Raw genomic sequence first — 18,324 nt, forward strand, 5'->3', positions numbered from 1 at the left:
AGCTTTAATAGACTGGTTAGCATCCCCCACTGAGGCGCGGAAGGTTTCAAGTCCTGTCCTCACCGTTTCTGTGGCTGAGTCCACTAACAGACAGAAATAACCTATAGCATGAACTCTTGTGGCATTTTGCAGATTCTGCTCGATTTTAACCGACTGTAGCAGCTCTTCGAAGAGCGGTGTGGTGTCTGGAGGCCAGAAAACGTGCTCCTGGAGGTTGTAAAGCACTCCCACAGCAAAAAGTCCGTCTTCTTGGTCCTTGGTCGAAGCTATGTTTCCGGAAAGAATGTGCGACCGGCGCACCAACTCTAGCAGTGGCATAACGAGAACTCCGTCATGTAGCCCGCTTTCCCTTTCTGTTGTCAGAATCACTGCCAGTCGCAAGCAATTTGACAGAAACTCTGACCTTTTAGTGATAGCAGATTTCACCAGATTCTCTATTCTGTCAAACCCTGCCAGCGGACGCAATTGGTCCACAAGCATCTCAACAACCAACAAACTTTTCTGGTTCTCCAGCTGAGCGGCATCGATTACTAGTTTCAGTATTTTTCCGGTGCATAGTTCCATCAAAACTTGGTGGTCTCGGCTTAATAGATAATCAAATGCCAGCTCTCTAGGAGAAGCTCTCGGAACAGGCTCAAGAAAATCTTCCAGGGCCAGCCGGTCGATCTTGGCCAACTTTGCTTGTTTCTCGGTGTATTTTCGCAAGTTCTCTGAAATAGGCAAGAAGCGCTCTAATGCCTTTCTGGTGAAGTCCAGCGGTGGCTGTTTTTTCATGGGCATGGCCAAGTACATCCAAGCCAAAAGAAGGACGATATCGTTTCCCGCAGCTTCAATGCCCACAGCTAAATCCTCCACGCCCCTGAGCACAAGACGATCCATCATGTTGGCATCCATCGCGCCTTTGCGAGCCATCTCGAGAAGTGCGGTTCTTTTGGTTGACAGTGGAGATCTGGTAGAACTGACGGCTTCGGCCATAAATTCAATCTCCTGGTCGTACCTGCTGTTCAATCCTGAAACCTTGAGGTCAACGCTGGGCTGCAGAGTCCTGCTGACGGGCTCTGCGTCAAGCCCGTCGCTCTCGTTGTCTGAGTCCTGCTCCGCCCGGTAGCTTCGTGTAATCCCGTAATTTCTGCGAGTATTATGTGATTTTGGGGGTCTCGGAACCAAATGGTTGCCCGGCTCGATCGCCGGGATGGAAGGAAGCTCCAGTGCAATCTTTGGGATCTGGGGGTCTGGTTCTTCCGAAGTTATATTCGTTAATGTCTTGATGCTCAAGGTGGATTTTCGCGGACTTTGAGGGAGCTCGTCAAATAGGCCAGACAGATTGTCGGGGACCAAAGTCTTTTTTGGCGACGCGTGTTCTCCCTCGGACAGCCCCGGTAGTTCCAGCTGGGTGCCTCCAGATTTTGGTTTTTTAGGCGTCGGAGACAGCAATTGCCTCCGTTCAGGTTGTTTTTCTGGCCGCCAGCGCGGTCGCTGCTCCTGTGAAGCCTCCTTAAAGTAGTCCTCCGTCTCGAAGTTGCGCAACTTCGGGATCGGCGCGTTCTGGAGCGAGCGTTTTCGTGGAGGCCTGACAGATTTCTGGAATCCGACAGGGCTCTCGGTGAAATCGAACACGGAAGAAGTTCCAGCCAGAGCAGTTTTCGCTGAAATGTCAGGGCCCAGAGACTGTCGTTGCGTGGGCGAGCAAATTCCCTTTCTTCCACCACCGTACATATATACAAATGCTGATCCAATTTATTTTTTCTGATTTATTTTCCCATGTACGGAGATCTGGCACATAAATTGGCACTGGAGGCTAAACGGACACAGTCACTAGATAAGTTGCCGCTCTACCAGGATAGCCTGGTGAGGGCCATAGTACGCGAGATACGGGACCTGCAAAAAGAGGCCGACGTGCTGACAGAACACGCGAGCCAGAACGACGATCGCGTCAACCAAGCACAACTGTTTGTCTGCCATCTGTGCATGCGGCGCAACAAACGGTGTCTTCTAGCTTACCAGCGGTTGCGGGCAGAGCGTCTGGATGAATTGGTGTGGGCCAATAACGAGATCACAAAGGAGCAGATGGACAATCTGTCGCCACAAGAGCAGGAGTACCTGAAAAAGTATAACGACCTAGTGAGCGAGTTCAAAGGGCCTTTGGAGAAAATCGATTTGGGAGGGACGCTGGAGCCGCCTGAAGACGTCTTTATCGACGTGAGAGTGTTGAAAGACGCCGGCGAGATCCAGACAGAGTACGGGGTTTTCAACTTGACTAAGGACTCGCAGTTTTTCGTTCGCCAGGCAGACGTCGAGAGACTCATCCAGCAGGGGTATCTCAAAAAACTCTAAGACTGCTCTATTTTCCTACACCAGTTATAGAAACTTTCGAACAGCTGGTAGTTATAGCCGCTCTTCCAGACGACTTTGATCGGGCTTTCGAGCAGCAGCACTACCTGAGCCGGATCTGCCAAGAATCTTAGTTGACGGCGGTAAGCTCGCGACCACACGTCGCCCGGAAGCTCCAAGATGACCGAGTCCGCTCTTCTGGTCTGCTCCACATTCTCCAGCCCATTGATCCGCTCCAGCAGCTTGTCGCGCGTGCACTGGAGCTCGCGTCGCGTTTTCTGACGCACTACGCTGTTGAACAGGTCTGCGTCGGGCCGTTCGGGCCGGAAAGACCAGAACAGGATCCATCGTCGTGTTCCTTCCAGCGTCTGGCTGCTGCGGAACTCGTGCACGCCGTAGTTGTCGATTTTGCGGGCGCGCAGAAGCGAGATCAGGGGCTTGAGCGAGTCGTATTTTCCGATGAGACTGGAAAACCACCGAATAGAAGAGCTTTTCACGGTCTCGCTCTCCAAAACCATCCGACGCACAAATGCTACCTCACCGCCCTCGATAACCAGCTCGTTGGCTGCGGCCCTGGGGAACCGTGGGTCAGCCTTCATTTCTGCTCTTTTTTCCATCTCCTCAAAAGAAGAATAAAAAGGCGGGTTGCACATGACAAACCCGTTTCGAGAGCCCAGTAATTCAACCAAACGGCGAAACAGCGGATCCTGCTGCCTGGTCAGCACCAGCTGGATTTTTTCCTGCAGGTTATTCTGTACAACAATGGCCCGAGCCAGCTCCAATGATTCCTCGTCGATATCAGTGCCTATAAATTGAAGATCAAACAGTTTGGCTCCCAGGAGCGCATAGATTGCCAGATGGCCGGTCCCAACGTCAAGCCCCACATGATCATCCCAAGAACCCAGCAATTTGCGCATGAACTCCAGGTAGTCTAGACGATTGAACAGTCGCGGGCATAATCTGTCGCTGTGTATATGTACCGTCAGCCCCCACTCCTTCAACAAAACCTCGGTAATCGCAATCACTGCATCGTTGTTATGGAAATCGTACTTGGCTCCGTTGAAATAGCGTCCCAATCGTGGATACTTCGCCACCAGAGTCTCAAAATCCAATTTCCTCGAAATATTATTTTCCATAATTTTTCACTTTCGTCTTCATGTCCTTTTTAGACGAAATCATCCTCCAGGACGTGGCCAAATTCTGTCCAGAACAGTTTGTCAGCTACCACAAATGCGTCCAATCGCCAGACAAGAAGCCGACTGACTGTCTTCCGATGCAACTGGCACTGCAACAGTGCGTCAGGAACGACGTGCCGTCCTTCCAGAAAATCCAGCAAAATTGCTCTTCTGCGATATCCCAGTACGAAGCGTGTCTGCGCGGAGGAGACTCGGCCAAATGCTTGGACCAGTTGGACTCTCTAAGACAATGTGCCGTTAAACAGGTGCAAAGTGCCCAAAAGCACTGAAAACATGTATTACTATTTATTTAGTCATTTCCAAATACAGGTGGACTCATTGACACTTTAGCGCAAAATATTATCCGCCTTATCTAGGAAAAAAAATGAGGTTGAAATAAAATGCATGCAGATTCTCGGTATCCCCAACTATGTAATGTTTTTCCTTCTTTCTTTGCTGCCAATCGCTCTGGCTGTGGACTCTCAGTCCCTTGAAGGAAAATACTCATGTGTGGGCACGTTCATCTTTGGTCGCCACAATGATAGAGTCGCCAAACCGGCAAACTACCTCACCACTCTGGGAGCCGTTGAACAAGTCGATTCGGGTGGCTTTTTCCGGGAGAGATACTTTGGTTTGGACAAAGACGGGAACTCTGTGAATTCGGATTTCGTCATTAACGGGCTAGACCCGCAGGGCTACTTTGTCTACGGAGACACTTACGCTCAATGTCCGGCTTCGACAGTCATCGAGTATTCCCAAATGTCTTTCCTGCAGGGTTTGTACCCTCCTTCCACTGCCGTCGACAAAAACGAGACTCTTGCCGAAACCCAGGACTCTCGATTGAGCAATGGAACCTCTGTTGAGGCTCCTTTGGGCGGATACCAGTACGTCTTTATGGACGTGCAGTCAGAAACGTCTGACGACTATTTCTGGATTAAGGGAGACGAAAACTGTCCTTCTTCGGACGCTGCCATTGACGCTTGGTACGAAACTGATGCGTTTAAGGAGCTCAACTCGTCCACTTTTGATTTCTACCAGTCGCTGGCTGGCGTTCTTCCGTCGTCCAAATTCCCTAAGTGGAAACTCAATTTTGGTAACGCGATGAACATTAACGATTTCGTTTTTGTCGAAAGCATCCACGACGATGACTGGGCCACCAAGTGGAACTCCTCCCTTCGTTTCCAAATTGCCACTCTTGCAGATGCTGCGCAATGGGGAATTTCGTACGATGCTTCCAACAAGATGAATAATTTTACTATTGGTGGACAATCGCTTCTGGGAGCGTCTCTCGTGTATTTGAATGTCACCAAGGAGAAAGGCTCTCCTTACATCAATTACTTCACCGGCTCCTACAACACGATGTACCAGGTCTTCGGTCTTTTGGAGCTGAACCAGGTCTCTGATAATTTCACTGGTATGCCTGGCTACGGAGCTACTCTGGTCTGGGACCTGCTGAAAGACACCTCGGACAACTACTTTGTGCAATTCTCCTTCAAGAATGGCACCGATGCTGAGGACGCGCTTGTTGCCTACCCGCTTTTCGGACTGAACTCGACTCTGCTCTCCTGGGACGACTTTGTTGAAAAAACGGAAGCAGTTTCTATTACCCATCTCGAGGACTGGTGCGAAAAATGCTCAAGCACGTCCTCGCAGTGCACCAGATACTCCTCTACGTACGAACAGGCTTCTGAGGCAGAGGAAAAGGGTATTGACATGGAAAAGGTTGCCGACGGCTCCTACCACCTTAATAAGCTGACCAACGTTGGAGCAGGTGGAATTGGAGCAGGAGTCACCATCGGGGTCTTCCTGATTTTGGGAGCTTTGGTCCTTGCTTGGAAAAAATTGAGAAGCAAAAAGAGTCCATTGCTTCCTGTTGCCAGGACTGTCTCCAGAGACACCAAGGCAGAGACGTCTTCAGCTTCCGACGCCAGCACGTAGTCTTTTACTTGTTTCAGACACTACCCTTTTCGTTATAATTTTACATTTTTTTCTGGATTTTTTCCTTACGCTAAACCAGCTAACATTGACCATTGTGAAGCTCTACTTCTAATTGGTCTCAGTAGAACTGGGAGAACAAAGGTGGACATTTTAAGTTCAGTCGTGTGTCATTTCTATTGGCCTTTCGACTCTACAACTGTCCACACATTGATTGAGCCTTAGCTGAATGGTTATTAGTACACATTAATATACAAATGGCTTATTCCGATGCATTATCGAAGATGGAACCGGAGTACTGCGGAACTTGATCAAAATCAAATGGACATGGCTGCTCCTTCTCGAAGTTGTCGAGCCATTCGCAACCGCGGGAAAGAACGGAAGACTGGAGCTTCTTCATGACAACAAGAGACTCGTCGTAGTTGGTGTACTGTAGCCCCGTAAACTCCTGAAACATTAGTTTGAAGTAGAAAATCAAAGACTGAAGGCCCTTCAAATATCCCAGATCCGGAGAGTCAATGTGCGCTGGCGGATAAGTAGTGTTTGGAGGAAGAGGTTCGTTTGCAATTACACATTGCGCGAAATCAATTAGACGAACAATCAAGGTCGACCGCGATTCCGCATGGTCAGCATCGGAATCGTACATCAACAGGATCGATGAGCCATAAAGCCTGTAGCCAGGCAACTCCTTGAAAATTTTCTGCAGCTCATTCAAGTTCTCTATCAGATTCGGCAAATGCTTCACCACCGAGAAAATAGAAATGCCATCGTAGAGGAACCTAGCAAGCGATCTCACGAACTCATATCCAACGTTGAGCTTGCGTCCAAAATATTTATCCCTGTTAATGAAGCTGTTCCGTTTTAAATCCCAAACTTGCATTCCGCAGATTCTTGTTCCTAGCCGTCGAGAAGTTGTCTGTTGGCATTTTCTCCGCTGCGAACACCGCTTCTTTTCTGTAGCCTCTACACCGTACTGTCGAGTTCCCATCTTCAGATCCAAGACGCATGGATGTTGCATACCAGAGGTCAAATCTTCAAGAAGAATGAAGCGTTCCAGCCGAGTATGTTTACGTCTGGAAGATAAAGAAGGCGAGTTCAAGAGCGGCGGAGAGGACAAACTCTCTTCATCATCAATAATCGCGTGCTCGCTTGTCGTGTCTTTGTCCATATCAAATATTCCTCCTCCATCATCCTTCTGCGGCAGTGTCTTGATCTGGTTTATTAAAGTCTCTCTATCGGGGAAATTACATTCATCGGCATGCGCAAGCTTCTTGAGGTCCAGCAAGGAATTTGAGTGTCCACTTAAATGATCCTTCCGAGCCGTCAGCTGAGGAAAAGTCTGAGCACTGGAAACACCTTCCTCAAATGGCGTGGGTAATCCCTTTTTGAATGAACTTCCTGTCCCGCTGGTAGAGTGTCTATGCGATCTTGTGGAACGAGCCCCTGCGAAGCTACTCGTTTTATGGTGTCCTGTGTGAGTTGCCTTGCTTCGTGCTCTCCTAGCGTATTCCTTAATGGGTGCAAACACTTCTGTCAAGACCAGTTCTTGTAGTTTAGTGTTGACTTTAGTAGCTCCCCACTCATCGTGTGATTCTTTACCATCTCGACTTTGTGGAGATGCAAACAAGCTACCAGAGTCACTGAAAGAATTAGGATTGGATCTATCCGGAAGTGGCGAGCTGGTGGAGTAATGGTTCCAAAGCGACTCCGGGAATATGTGTCTATTGTCGTCTAAAACCACCTCGGGAGGAAGTTCGTCTCCCTTGTGACTGGTCTCTAATGAATGATCGTTATCGTAAGATGCGGGTTCATAAGCGTCATCCGCTAAACTGCTGTATCGCACATTCAAAACCCCGATATAACGAGGCATGAATTTTAGCAGTTCAGGGTGTGCAAGTTCGATATTTTCGTACCAAGTATTTTCCCGGTTGACCAACGCTTTGCAAACAGCTCTGTGGCTAAACTTGAAAATTGCTGTATGGCCTCCCACTTTGTTCTTGAAAGGCTGCAACTCCACTGCCAATGGGAACTTTCCCCCAGAGAATTGCTCATGTTTATTCTGTGTGTAATCTGCCGAGTCGGAAAAAGGCGATGCTGATCTTGAGGAATCCGCACAATGCACATCGCGGCTTTCCTTCTCAATAGCCTCCTCAATTTCTTCAATTTCGCTTAGCACTTCGGGGTTGTTCACTTCATGATCAAACTCAGCGGCGGCAGTAAGATGCTCGGGAACTGCTCTACATCGCGAATCCACAGGTGTATGAGGGATATAAGTTGCCGACGACACGGGCTCCAAAGGAGGCATGCTAGGGTATATAGAAGGATGGCATTTGTGTCGCTCCAGGTCCACCGATGTGATGGTGAATGAATTATGGCGAGTGGAGCTTTGACCTTCACTCCTGTCAGTATGAGGATCGCCGTCAAAAGTGGAGGCAATCTTTGATTCTTTGTGCATTTTTGGCAAACTATCAGACGACTCGGACCCGCGGAATAGTCTGAGAGACTTTGCTGCTTTACGGCCGGCCATGTTTGAGCTCTTTATCTCATCTTGATGTCGTTTGTCCTTCTCCACAGAGGGAGGAGAATCTTTGTTCCTAAGCTCTAGTTCGTTATCACACATTGGTATAGGCTATGAGGTCTAGTATGGTGAGACGTAGGAGAAATACGATGCCCAAGCATAGAATTAAATATATCAGAATACAACCAAAGTAGCTTTGAGCAGAGAAACAAAACAAGAAAAAAATATGACATTAAAAAATCCCTAATTTTAACCACGTTGAACAATTGGCAGCACAATCAAAAATATCTTTTGGTAAATAGTTGCAGGCAGATAGATCTTGGCTGGGAAGAGGAAAAAAAAACCTTGCTCGAGAAAAAAAGAGGTCGTACCCGGATTCGAACCGGGGTTGTTCGGATCAAAACCGAAAGTGATAACCACTACACTATACAACCTAACTCATCCAGAGTTCAGCACCATCTCATACTCTATGTGTTGGACTCCATCGACGCGACGATTAAGGGGGCCGGGCTCGGAAATTCCGCAGACCAATGGGGTCCTTATAATTTGTAAGGTACGTGGGATCAAACATCCAACCTCCCTTTCTACATTGCCATCCTCTCTGGATCTGTCTTGCAGGTTCTCCGGGGAGTTCAGTCCAAATTCGAAATATCCCATCTTCCCGGAGTTTTATGTCACTAAATGTATATAAAGAATTTTATACCCACCTTGTTTTTTTCCCTAGATATTTTAACATGTTGAGAGTTGCGAGACGTGCAAACAATATTCAGTGTTTGGCTAGATGCAGTCAGGCTGTGCTGAGAAAGTCCAGTCTGTCGCCAGCTTTTGCCCGTGGACTCAAAACCACCATTAGACCAACTCCTATTGCTTCTAATTTGACACACAGATCTCAAAATTTGAGAACGTCGATGCTTTTTGTGAGACACAACTCCCAGGTTGTGAAGGTCCCTGAAATGGCGGAGAGTATTACTGAAGGTACTCTGGCTTCGTTTGCCAAGGAGGTCGGAGAGTATGTCAGGCAAGACGAGCTGATCGCAACCATCGAGACAGATAAGATCGATGTGGAAGTCAACGCCCCTATCTCGGGAAAAGTCACTGAATTACTGGTGAATGTCGACGACACTGTCGAGGTCGGTCAGGACTTGCTGAAGATAGAGCCTGGAGAAGTTCCAGCTGATGCCGAGAAGGCAGAGCCAAAGAAAGAGGAGCCAAAGAAGGAGGAGCCAAAGAAGGAGGAGCCAAAGAAAGAGGCACCTAAGGAGGAAACTAAGAAAGAGGCTAAAAAGGCGGCTCCAAAGAAAGAAGAGCCAAAGAAGGAGACCTCTAAGGCCGCCACCCCAGAAAAGACCCAGTCTGCTGGAAAGTTCTCTAGAACCGAGGAGAGAGTCAAGATGAATAGAATGAGACTGAGAATTGCCGAGAGATTGAAGGAGTCGCAGAATACTGCCGCTTCGTTGACCACTTTCAACGAGGTCGACATGTCTGCTTTGATGGAAATGAGGAAACTGTACAAGGACGAGATTCTCAAGAAGACCGGTATCAAATTCGGATTCATGGGAGCATTCTCAAAGGCCAGTACTCTGGCCATGAAGTCGATTCCAGCTGTCAACGCTGCTATCGAAAACAATGACACCATGGTTTTCAGGGATTACGTTGATATTTCCATTGCCGTTGCCACTCCTAAGGGTCTGGTGACTCCAATTGTGAGAAACGCCGAGAGCTTGTCTGTTTTGGAGATTGAGGAAGCCATTGCCAACCTCGGTGTCCGTGCCAGAGACGGAAAGTTGACTTTGGAGGACATGGCCGGTGGAACCTTCACAATTTCTAACGGAGGTGTCTTTGGCTCTTTGTACGGTACTCCTATCATCAACATGCCACAGACCGCCGTGTTGGGTCTTCATGGAATCAAGGAGCGTCCCGTTGCCGTCAACGGTAAGGTCGAGATCCGTCCAATGATGTACCTTGCTCTGACGTACGACCACCGTATGCTGGACGGTAGAGAAGCTGTCACTTTCCTCAAGACCGTGAAAGAGTTGATCGAGGACCCAAGAAAGATGCTCTTGGTGTGAGTCTATAAATACTAAATTATTCTACGCACTTGTTGCTCAAGTGTCAACCGACTGTAGAGAGGTGGTGCATCCTTTGTAAAAATTGAATAAAATAAATTGAACATATAAATATCCATCACCTTTCATGCTGATTGCCAGCAACACCATAACACACGCCAAACATTTCGCCAGCGTGTTGCTCTCCTTGAAACCGGTTGAGAGGCAACGAGTACTGCTGCACAGACACCTAGTGGACCTCAACAACGCGCTGCGAGCCCGGTTCAACGACCTGCGAAATGGCTACTTTGACTACGTCGCCATTCCCTTTGATATTGAAAAGCAACCGATACGCCCGTACGATCTTCCGTACGGCGCCCTGATTAGAGGCCGGGACGAAAAAATGCTGCAAAATAGACTCATAGAACCGCAGATGCTGAATCTCAAAACTAAATGGCCAAACTTGTTTTACAACGACTTCCTGTACAGCAACCTGTCGACATACCACGTCCATGTCTCGCTCACGCCGATTGTGATGTACGAATCCGACGAGTCGATCGTCCACTACAAACGCGAATACCAGAAACGAAGCAAGCAGCTCAGAGACTCGGGGAAATACTCCCCTGTGCCCATCAACTTGGACGGCAAAGTGAAAATGTTCACCAGAGTCGACTACCAGCGGTTTTTCTTGGCGCTTCCGCTCGACGAGCCCACCGTGAAGCTGATCGAGCCTATCTGCGACGCCTTCTGCGACATAAGGTTCTCCCAGGACGACATTGGCTACGTGAACGGCGAGGTGCCCGGATCGCCAACGTGGAAGATTGATGGTTTGCACGTGACGCTTGGAATGAACGCGCTTCCGCAGCCGCCGACGAACAACTTCCCCTTTGGCATGTACGAGCTGAGCTATCTAAACAACGTGCTCCTCAAGCCTAAAGAGGAACTGCTAAAAACGTTCCCTGATCGACTGGGCCTGGATCTAATAAGCGACGTCAAGCTGGAACTGACGCGCGAGGAGCTGCAGGAGCTGCAGTTCGAGAGTTCGCGGCTGGTTTGTTCGCTGGACAGAGGCGAGCTATGGGAAGATCTCTGATCGTGGAGCACAGCCCGAAAAATTTGCGACCGGTGTTTACCTCATTCCTAAAGCGGAAACTCATTAAGATAATATTTCATGTCCCGGATAAGTTTAATCAGTTGCTTTTCACCTGTGATTCTAGAGCAATGGCCTGGCAGATGAACAACCCGTTTGTGGACTCGCAGCAGGGGTTGCCGGCCAACTTCAAGACGATTCCTCTTCCGGATGACAATTTTGGCTTCGACCCCGAAGTGTACGGAGAAACCGAGGACCTCGACTCGATTCTATACGACCTTGGCATTTCCGAAGGATACAGCCAGCAGCAGACCTCGTTTGAGAAGAAACATTCGAGACAGATCAGCGGATCTGGCATTTTTGGCTACGTGGGCACTGGCGACGACACGCAGCTGGCTATTCCTGGGCTCCCGGTGGTGGACATCAAGAACAAAAAACCGCTGTATCAGCCCATCGAACGATACATTGACAGCACATACATCACAAACAACGTCCCCTCACAGACAGCGGCGAAGCCGGCCCCAGACTACTTTGTCACTGGGCAGCACGACGGCTACAAGTTCCCCCCTCCAAATCCGGAAAGCACACAGGAAACCCCAGCTAAACCACAGGACACGGCGGACCCTGCCTCTGAGTATACGCCGCTACGTGCCACGAGCAGCTATTCTGCCCAGGAGCTCATAACTTTAAGGCAGCTGCAGGATTCCAAAGAAAGCAATCCTGCAAATGCTCAGTTTACACCGATCAAGGTAAAGCACACGTTCGTGGACATCAAGACGCCGACGCCGCAGAAACAGCCCGCGCACTACAGCTGGACGCCGACGCTGATCACGAAGAAAGACTCCGTCTCCGAGCAGATCATCCAGGAGCAGCGTAGGTCTCCTACGAAGAAGAAAAAGCCAACCATCACCTCGACGCTCGAGCGTGGTGCGCTCGACGTGCATTTTGTGGGGCCCGACGAAAACGACATGTTCAAATGCATATACAACGACTGCGGCAAGCTGTTCACGAGAGTCTCCAACATCAGAGCACACATCCAGACACATCTCTCTGACCGGCCGTTCATTTGCGACAAGTGCGGCAAGGCATTTGTGCGAAACCACGATCTCAGACGACACTACAAGGGCCACGAGGAGTTCAAGCACGTTTGTCCGTGCGGCAAGAAGTTCCCGCGGCAGGACGCTCTGAAGCGACATCGGATCAGAAATATATGCATCGGCGCGCTGCCGGACGAAAAGGGTGTGTTCAAGAAGAAACAGCGGCGAGCGGGAGGCGCTGCACCGGACGCCAAACGAGGCCGTCCGCGCAAAGTCGACGACAAGACCGAGCAGAGGCTGCTGCAGGATCTCGACACGCCGCAGTTCCAGCCGTACGAGGAGACAAGTCCGTCGATCTCGCCAGACATGGGCGTGGGGCAGCCGCTGGACGTGAGCTTCAGGGAGCCGTTCAAGGACTCGTTCTACTACGAGGCAGGCGAGTTCGCAAGCAACCTGGAGCCTGAGTTCTCCTTCAATGTTGACGACTACGAGTTTGGTCGGGGTGTATAGTATGTATCAGTAATGCGAAGCGACGTCGACTCAGTACGGGATGCCGTTCGTGAGTCTCTGGAACTCGTCGTAGCCCTTCGTGGCCAGCGACTCGAACGATTTTCTGATCAGCCCGCGGATGTATCTGGCCGCCTCCTTGTCGCTCTTCTTGGGCACAAACCGTGCCGTCAAATGTTTGATGGTAGCAGGCTTGAAGCACGGCAGCCCCGAGCTCAGCATCGGCACCACCATGTTGACGATCGCGTCCATGTACGGCCGACAAACCAAAAACGACTTGACACAGAGCTCTTCGAACCACTTGTACGCCTGCGTGTCTGTGGAGCCACCCATGACACGCACCATCTCGCGCGTGAGCTTGAACGGCGACTGCTCAAACTTGACGCCGCCGGGCACGATGTCGAAACAGAAGCCAAAGTCGACGTGCAACACGTGGCCCTGGTCGTCGTACATGATGTTTCCGTTGTGTCTGTCCTTGATTTCCAGCAGATACGTGATGATGGAGTACGCCGCGAGCGATTTCACAAAGTTGTTGCGAGCCTTCTGGAACTCGATCGACGTTTCTGGGCCGTGCTGGCTGATGAAGTACTCGTACAGCCCGTTGACGGCCTCTCTGCCGAGCATGTCGCGCGAGATCGAGTTTGGCAGCACGTCGATGATGCCGCAGCCTGGTGCCGTCGCGGTAACGCGGTACGGGAACACAAACACGTCCAGCCCGGCGTCCATCCAGATCGTCCGGAACAGCGACATCAGCTGCAGCGCAAGCAGGTCCTGTCTGCAGTCGTCGCCGACCTTGAAAATGGCGCTGAGGTCCTCGATGCGCTGCTGCTTGTCGCCGTCGACGGTGCTGACCTCCTTGCGGATCTTGAACGTGGCCATGAACGGCGCCTTGGCGTGCGACTGCAGCGGCTTTCCAGACTGCCGGTTGATGTCCACCACCACGCCCTGCGGGTTGCTGGGCAGATAAACACCTTCCTCGACCTTGATGGTCGCCATGTGCTTGTCGATCTGCGCTTTTTTCTCCGGCTTGCTGCTCTTGATGAACGGCTTTAATTTGCCAGAAATGCCCGTCACCTCCTCAAAAAATCTGAACTCCCTCTCGTAATATGCCCGGTCCTGCGGCGTGAACTCGGCCACCATCGTCGACCGGATCTCGTCCAGCGTGGGCTTGATGTCGTCCGGCACCGTCGAATCCTCGTCCTTGTACGAGTTTGCGGCCATGTTCCAGATAATCTGGTGCGCAAACAGCTGCGACACCTTGGCCGTCTCCAAAATGAACCGGCGCACGTAGCCCAGCTGCATGTCGAACCGTAGTGCTTGCACGATCTGCGGGACGTAGAAAAACGTCAAGTGGGCGTCGAAACTTTCAAGAGAGCGCATCGTGTACTGCAAGATAATCGGGTCGCTGTTGAATGGCGGCAGAAACAGGTTGATCGCGTCCGACGGCGACGCAGCCGTCGACAGCACCATCAGCGACGGCACCTTGACGTCCTCGCTGGCAAGCAACAGCCGCAGCGCAGTTGGGTCCTCGAGCGCCTTGAGCGGGTCGTTTTGTATCAGGTGTCTGATGGGTCTCTCCAGCGAGAGCGTCCGGTACCGCTCGACCAGATTCAGGGCCAAGCGGCCGTCCAGGGCGTACGCGTCTGCCAAAACGCGGTCCGTGACCTTCACGTTGCTATAAGAGCCGGTGGTGTCCATTGGATGCAGCGGGTGCAGCCATGTGGCTAGGAAGCTGATCTCGTGGTCGAGGAAAAGCAGCAAGAGCACGCGCTTGCGCTCAAACACCGGGTTCTCCGGGTATCGCGCGTCCATGAAGAGCTTGGCGGCCATGTTAAGGATGCCAAAGTCACCGCGGATCTTCATCTTGTTGTTCCCATACGGAGCACGGTGTTTGGTAGCAAACCACGAGAGCGCGCCATCAAGGATTGCAGAAGTGAGTCCGGGCACGTCTCTGGTTCCGAGGCTGCGGTGCACCTTCAGCACGCTTAGGGCAAAATTGATGAGCTCGAAGCGTGCCGTGCGGGCAAACGGATGCGTGCTGGCAAAAGTTAGCCCCAGCAGCGCAATCAACACGGTCCGGGTGAACATCTTGAATATATGGCTGCTCTGGTACCGTGTGGCCTCAAAGTGCGACGCCAGCAGTCTAAACAGCAGCAGGTGCGCTTTTATGTTCTTTGAAGCGTTGCGGCCGTTGTAGTCTATCTGCTCCTTGCTTGTCGGCAGATATTCCATCTTGTTGTACTTGGAGTTCTGTATATCGAACTGTTTGCTGTAAAGACCCTTCTGCAACTTGATGGACTCCTCCAAACGCTGGCATATCTCAGAGAGCACGAGCGGCGCCAGGTCCGACCGCATCTTCATGATGCTGAGCCACAGACCGACGCCAAGTTCGATCGAGTCCGCGTCAAAAATAGCAAACGGAATTGCAACCACCTCGCGCAGCAAGTCGCCCATGCTGTGGTCAGAGGAGCGGATGATCAGCGATGCGGCGGCATGGAGCACGAGTCTGAGCAGGTTGGGAGCCACAGGCAGGTGCGCAGACACGGCCGCCCGTAAATCGGCCATTTTCCTGCGGGTGTGCAAATGCAGAGCACGCAGCCCAGCAGCCTCGTGGTCGGTGAGTCGCAGCAGCGAGTCGTAGCCGCCGGCTTTCCAGGGGAATTGGGACAGAAACGCTGAGGTGATGTTGACTTGCCGGCCAGACAGCCCGTCGACGCTCGACAGTTCGCGGTCCGCAGGCATGACCTTGCCCGCCATTTCCAGAGCGAAGGTGACACCGTAGTTGGCTACTTTTCTGGACGTGCCGTTGACCTTGGAGACGTACGACTGCAGCAGCGACTTGGTGTCCTGCGGACACTTGAGCAGACACAGCGTGATCCATTTGCGAGCCGAGCTGGTCAGCAGGTCGAGCGTCTTGTGTCTCCATTTGTACGAGTCGGAGAGCAACAGCTTCACGCCGGACACCGGCGCGGTAAACTCGATCCGTGGCTCGTACTCGTTGGTGTCGGCGTCAATGACGCTCTCGTAGAGCAGACTCAAAATGTCCAGCAGAGAGAAGAGCGACATTTCGTAGCAGAGCAGCACGGGAGCACGCACAATCAGGAGCTCAGTGCACTGCAACGCTGCGTTCTGGAGCGCAAAGTCTCTGTGGCAGCAGAATATGAACAGGTTCTGGAGCTGGCGAGTGATCTTTGCCGTGGTGAACGACGAGGAGCCGCCTTTTTGGACGCGGCGGAAGTACTGAGACGTCACGTAGAACGCAATCGAGCCGGAAAAGTCCTGCAGATTCGAGATCGAGATGGTCGGGTCCGAGAGGTACTCCAGCGACGTCGAGCAGTCGCCGCATTCGGCACGCAAACTCTCGAGCAGCAGGTTTGAGGCCAGGAACATGAGCTTGGGCCGCGAGATCTGCGTTTCGAAGACTTTGGCGTCGATAGACTTCGACGTGATAATCGAGCTCAGCACGTCCTTGTGCAGCTTCTCGGTGTGCTTCGAGGTGCCCCTGCGGAGCACCGTGTTCATGTCGATCGTCGTCTCTGTGCGGTTCCACGACGACTCGGACGCCAGGGCCGGCGAGTTGTGTGCAACGCGCATGAGACTGTCGTAGTTGGCAGCCAGAAGCTCGGAGCCGTGCGCGTAGCCGTGGATGCACAGGTTGAACCACATGTCCTTGAACAGCGCAACGGTCTCTTTGTCTGTCGGAATGAGTGGTTCCTGGTCGACGGGGGGCAGAAGATACGCCAAAGGCTTTAGATACAGAGAAATCTCAGAGGCAGAGATCGACACTTCGTTGTTCGACCGGTGGTGCTCCAGGTCGTCAATATCGCCCTTGGAAATGATCGCAGATAGCATCTCGTGCAAATACACGGTGTACAGGCTGGAGCTCGCTCTTTTGGCCATGATCTCGGAAAACTCGGTCCACACAGAGCTGATGCGGGAGAACGAAACCTTGTCCTTGGTGGAAATGGTCGAGATGTCGAAAAAGTGTCTCACCAGGATCAGAAATTCCCGCTCCTCCATCACGTCCACAAAACCAGTCAGTCCGCGCAACAGCAAACAGTTTAGCTCTGTTGGTGTCCTGCGCACTTTCTGGAAGAGAATCGTCACTGCCAGGATATTGATTGACTCGTCTCTGAACGCCTTAGCGATCTCCAAAACCGCCGCAATCACGTTTCTGTACACGAGCGGTAGCACCTCGATTGCGTACGAGCCGTCCTCGGTCAGCGTTGACGGAGGCTGGCCGGTCGCGGTCGACGAGAGCGAGAACGAGGGTCTTAGCTCCATCGTGCCGCTCACAGTGCCGCTGTTTGGCTTTGCTGCGTCGGTCAAGATGTTCGTCAGACTGTACACGCACGATACAACGTCGTCCTCGGTCAGATTTTTCAAACAGAACGAAAGCGATTGCGCAAGCTCGCTGACAGCCTCGCTGTTCAAAACCGGCAGCGACAAAATCGCTGGCAGACACTTGCTGAGACGGAGGCCGATAAAGCTCTTTCTCGCCGAAAGAAGAGCTGCGCTCGAGAATATGCTCGTGAGCAGCTCGGAATTAATCATCTCCACCACCTCGCTCGTGCAGTTGCCGTCTATCTTGTAGAGCTGCTCCAGATAGTCGTCCATCAGCGCCGTGGCAAAATTGAGATCCACAACCGAAAGCGTCGAGCCCAACGCGAGTATCTCGATCGTGGACGCCTTGATGGAGTAGCCCGCGTTTCTGCGGCCAAACGTCGACGTTACCAGCCTGTCGGAGCCGTTGTTGACGTATTTGTTGTTCGCAATGGCTGTCAGCGCGAGCTCCTTCAGCAGCGATGTGTCCAATTTTTTCTGGAGCTCCTTGGTGTTACTGGCCAGGACGTGGAACACGAGAGATTTTTCAGACTTGCACTCCAGTTGGCACTTGAGAAACTCAACGGCCAGCTTCTGCACCAAAAACATGAAAAACAGCGACGAAAACTCAAACCCGTAGTCCTCGAAATTGTTCACCATCTCCACATAAACGTGCTCGTCGATCGAGCCAATACATGACTCGACTTGGGAAAAAAACGCTTCGTCAAAGACACTCACCACGCGCCGCACAAGATCGGAGCCAACAAACGCGATGTTTTTAGTCAGCCCTTGCAGAAGCCCTACATAGCAAAACAGAGTCCTCAGGTTGGCCGAGTCTGACTGCAAGGTGTCAATAAACCGGAAAACCAGATCCTGACATTTTGGCCTCACTGTGGGCAAATTCAGCCCCAAAGTCGAAACTGCAACAACCAATTCGTATGACAGCTTTGTCCACGGCGTGGGAAAGTACGTTTTGAGCGTTTTCTTCGAGGAAAACCTATCGGTGCCCAATTCCGCTAGATAGAGCTCAAATCTAGAGAGCAGGATCTCTGCTTGGATCTTGCTTTTGATATGTTCGCAACTTCTGCAGAGCGCCAGCAGAACCTCAAATTCCGAGTGCCGGATATTCTTGCTGCCCAACTGCGCGCCAGACTGGCTCCTAGTGGCCGCCAGCAGCCGCTTCAACGTGTCAGGGACACTCTGTTCGAGCGTGCTGGAGTCGTCCACCTCCCGCACAGAAAGCGAGGCCAGCTTCTCCAGCGCTCTTGCTCTAATTGAGCCTTTTGAAACACTTTTGTTAGAGGCAAAACCAAAAAAATACATACCCGCAGAAAGACATGAATGAACGTTGATTTAAGTTTAC

General features: G+C 51.4%; 11 protein-coding genes across 11 annotated transcripts; 5 read left to right on the plus strand and 6 right to left on the minus strand.

The window, feature by feature from the left end:
- Positions 1-46: 46 nt before the first annotated feature.
- On the minus strand, positions 47-792 carry KL911_005143 (uncharacterized protein; the record flags this gene model as incomplete). The annotated part of the gene is made up of 2 exons (XM_043200513.1): positions 47-74; positions 155-792. 2 exons carry the CDS (start codon positions 790-792, stop codon positions 47-49), a joined length of 666 nt encoding a protein of 221 aa, XP_043052108.1.
- A 37-nt stretch (positions 793-829) lies between these two features.
- Positions 830-1,716, minus strand: KL911_005144 (uncharacterized protein; the record flags this gene model as incomplete). The annotated part of the gene is made up of 2 exons (XM_043200514.1): positions 830-859; positions 964-1,716. 2 exons carry the CDS (start codon positions 1,714-1,716, stop codon positions 830-832), a joined length of 783 nt encoding a protein of 260 aa, XP_043052109.1.
- Positions 1,717-1,761: 45 nt separating this feature from the next.
- Positions 1,762-2,334, plus strand: KL911_005145 (uncharacterized protein; the record flags this gene model as incomplete). Its single annotated transcript, XM_043200515.1, has 1 exon — positions 1,762-2,334. The coding sequence occupies one exon, from the start codon at positions 1,762-1,764 to the stop codon at positions 2,332-2,334; it is 573 nt and encodes a 190-aa protein (XP_043052110.1).
- Positions 2,335-2,385: 51 nt separating this feature from the next.
- On the minus strand, positions 2,386-3,467 carry KL911_005146 (uncharacterized protein; the record flags this gene model as incomplete). Its single annotated transcript, XM_043200516.1, has 2 exons — positions 2,386-2,609; positions 2,855-3,467. The coding sequence occupies 2 exons, from the start codon at positions 3,465-3,467 to the stop codon at positions 2,386-2,388; spliced, it is 837 nt and encodes a 278-aa protein (XP_043052111.1).
- Positions 3,468-3,911: 444 nt separating this feature from the next.
- On the plus strand, positions 3,912-5,444 carry KL911_005147 (uncharacterized protein; the record flags this gene model as incomplete). Its single annotated transcript, XM_043200517.1, has 1 exon — positions 3,912-5,444. One exon carries the CDS (start codon positions 3,912-3,914, stop codon positions 5,442-5,444), a length of 1,533 nt encoding a protein of 510 aa, XP_043052112.1.
- Positions 5,445-5,703: 259 nt separating this feature from the next.
- KL911_005148 (uncharacterized protein) lies at positions 5,704-8,061 on the minus strand (the record flags this gene model as incomplete). The annotated part of the gene is made up of 1 exon (XM_043200518.1): positions 5,704-8,061. The coding sequence occupies one exon, from the start codon at positions 8,059-8,061 to the stop codon at positions 5,704-5,706; it is 2,358 nt and encodes a 785-aa protein (XP_043052113.1).
- A 336-nt stretch (positions 8,062-8,397) lies between these two features.
- KL911_005149 (uncharacterized protein) lies at positions 8,398-8,616 on the minus strand (the record flags this gene model as incomplete). Its single annotated transcript, XM_043200519.1, has 1 exon — positions 8,398-8,616. The coding sequence occupies one exon, from the start codon at positions 8,614-8,616 to the stop codon at positions 8,398-8,400; it is 219 nt and encodes a 72-aa protein (XP_043052114.1).
- A 77-nt stretch (positions 8,617-8,693) lies between these two features.
- KL911_005150 (uncharacterized protein) lies at positions 8,694-10,028 on the plus strand (the record flags this gene model as incomplete). Its single annotated transcript, XM_043200521.1, has 1 exon — positions 8,694-10,028. One exon carries the CDS (start codon positions 8,694-8,696, stop codon positions 10,026-10,028), a length of 1,335 nt encoding a protein of 444 aa, XP_043052115.1.
- Positions 10,029-10,152: 124 nt separating this feature from the next.
- KL911_005151 (uncharacterized protein) lies at positions 10,153-11,097 on the plus strand (the record flags this gene model as incomplete). The annotated part of the gene is made up of 1 exon (XM_043200522.1): positions 10,153-11,097. One exon carries the CDS (start codon positions 10,153-10,155, stop codon positions 11,095-11,097), a length of 945 nt encoding a protein of 314 aa, XP_043052116.1.
- A 128-nt stretch (positions 11,098-11,225) lies between these two features.
- KL911_005152 (uncharacterized protein) lies at positions 11,226-12,641 on the plus strand (the record flags this gene model as incomplete). The annotated part of the gene is made up of 1 exon (XM_043200523.1): positions 11,226-12,641. The coding sequence occupies one exon, from the start codon at positions 11,226-11,228 to the stop codon at positions 12,639-12,641; it is 1,416 nt and encodes a 471-aa protein (XP_043052117.1).
- A 30-nt stretch (positions 12,642-12,671) lies between these two features.
- KL911_005153 (uncharacterized protein) lies at positions 12,672-18,284 on the minus strand (the record flags this gene model as incomplete). The annotated part of the gene is made up of 1 exon (XM_043200524.1): positions 12,672-18,284. The coding sequence occupies one exon, from the start codon at positions 18,282-18,284 to the stop codon at positions 12,672-12,674; it is 5,613 nt and encodes a 1,870-aa protein (XP_043052118.1).
- Positions 18,285-18,324: the final 40 nt, after the last annotated feature.

This window comes from Ogataea haglerorum (assembly GCF_019207285.1).
Source record: "Ogataea haglerorum isolate 81-453-3 chromosome Unknown 81-453-3_NODE_19_length_153765_cov_101.931563, whole genome shotgun sequence".
NCBI lineage: Eukaryota > Fungi > Ascomycota > Pichiomycetes > Pichiales > Pichiaceae > Ogataea > Ogataea haglerorum.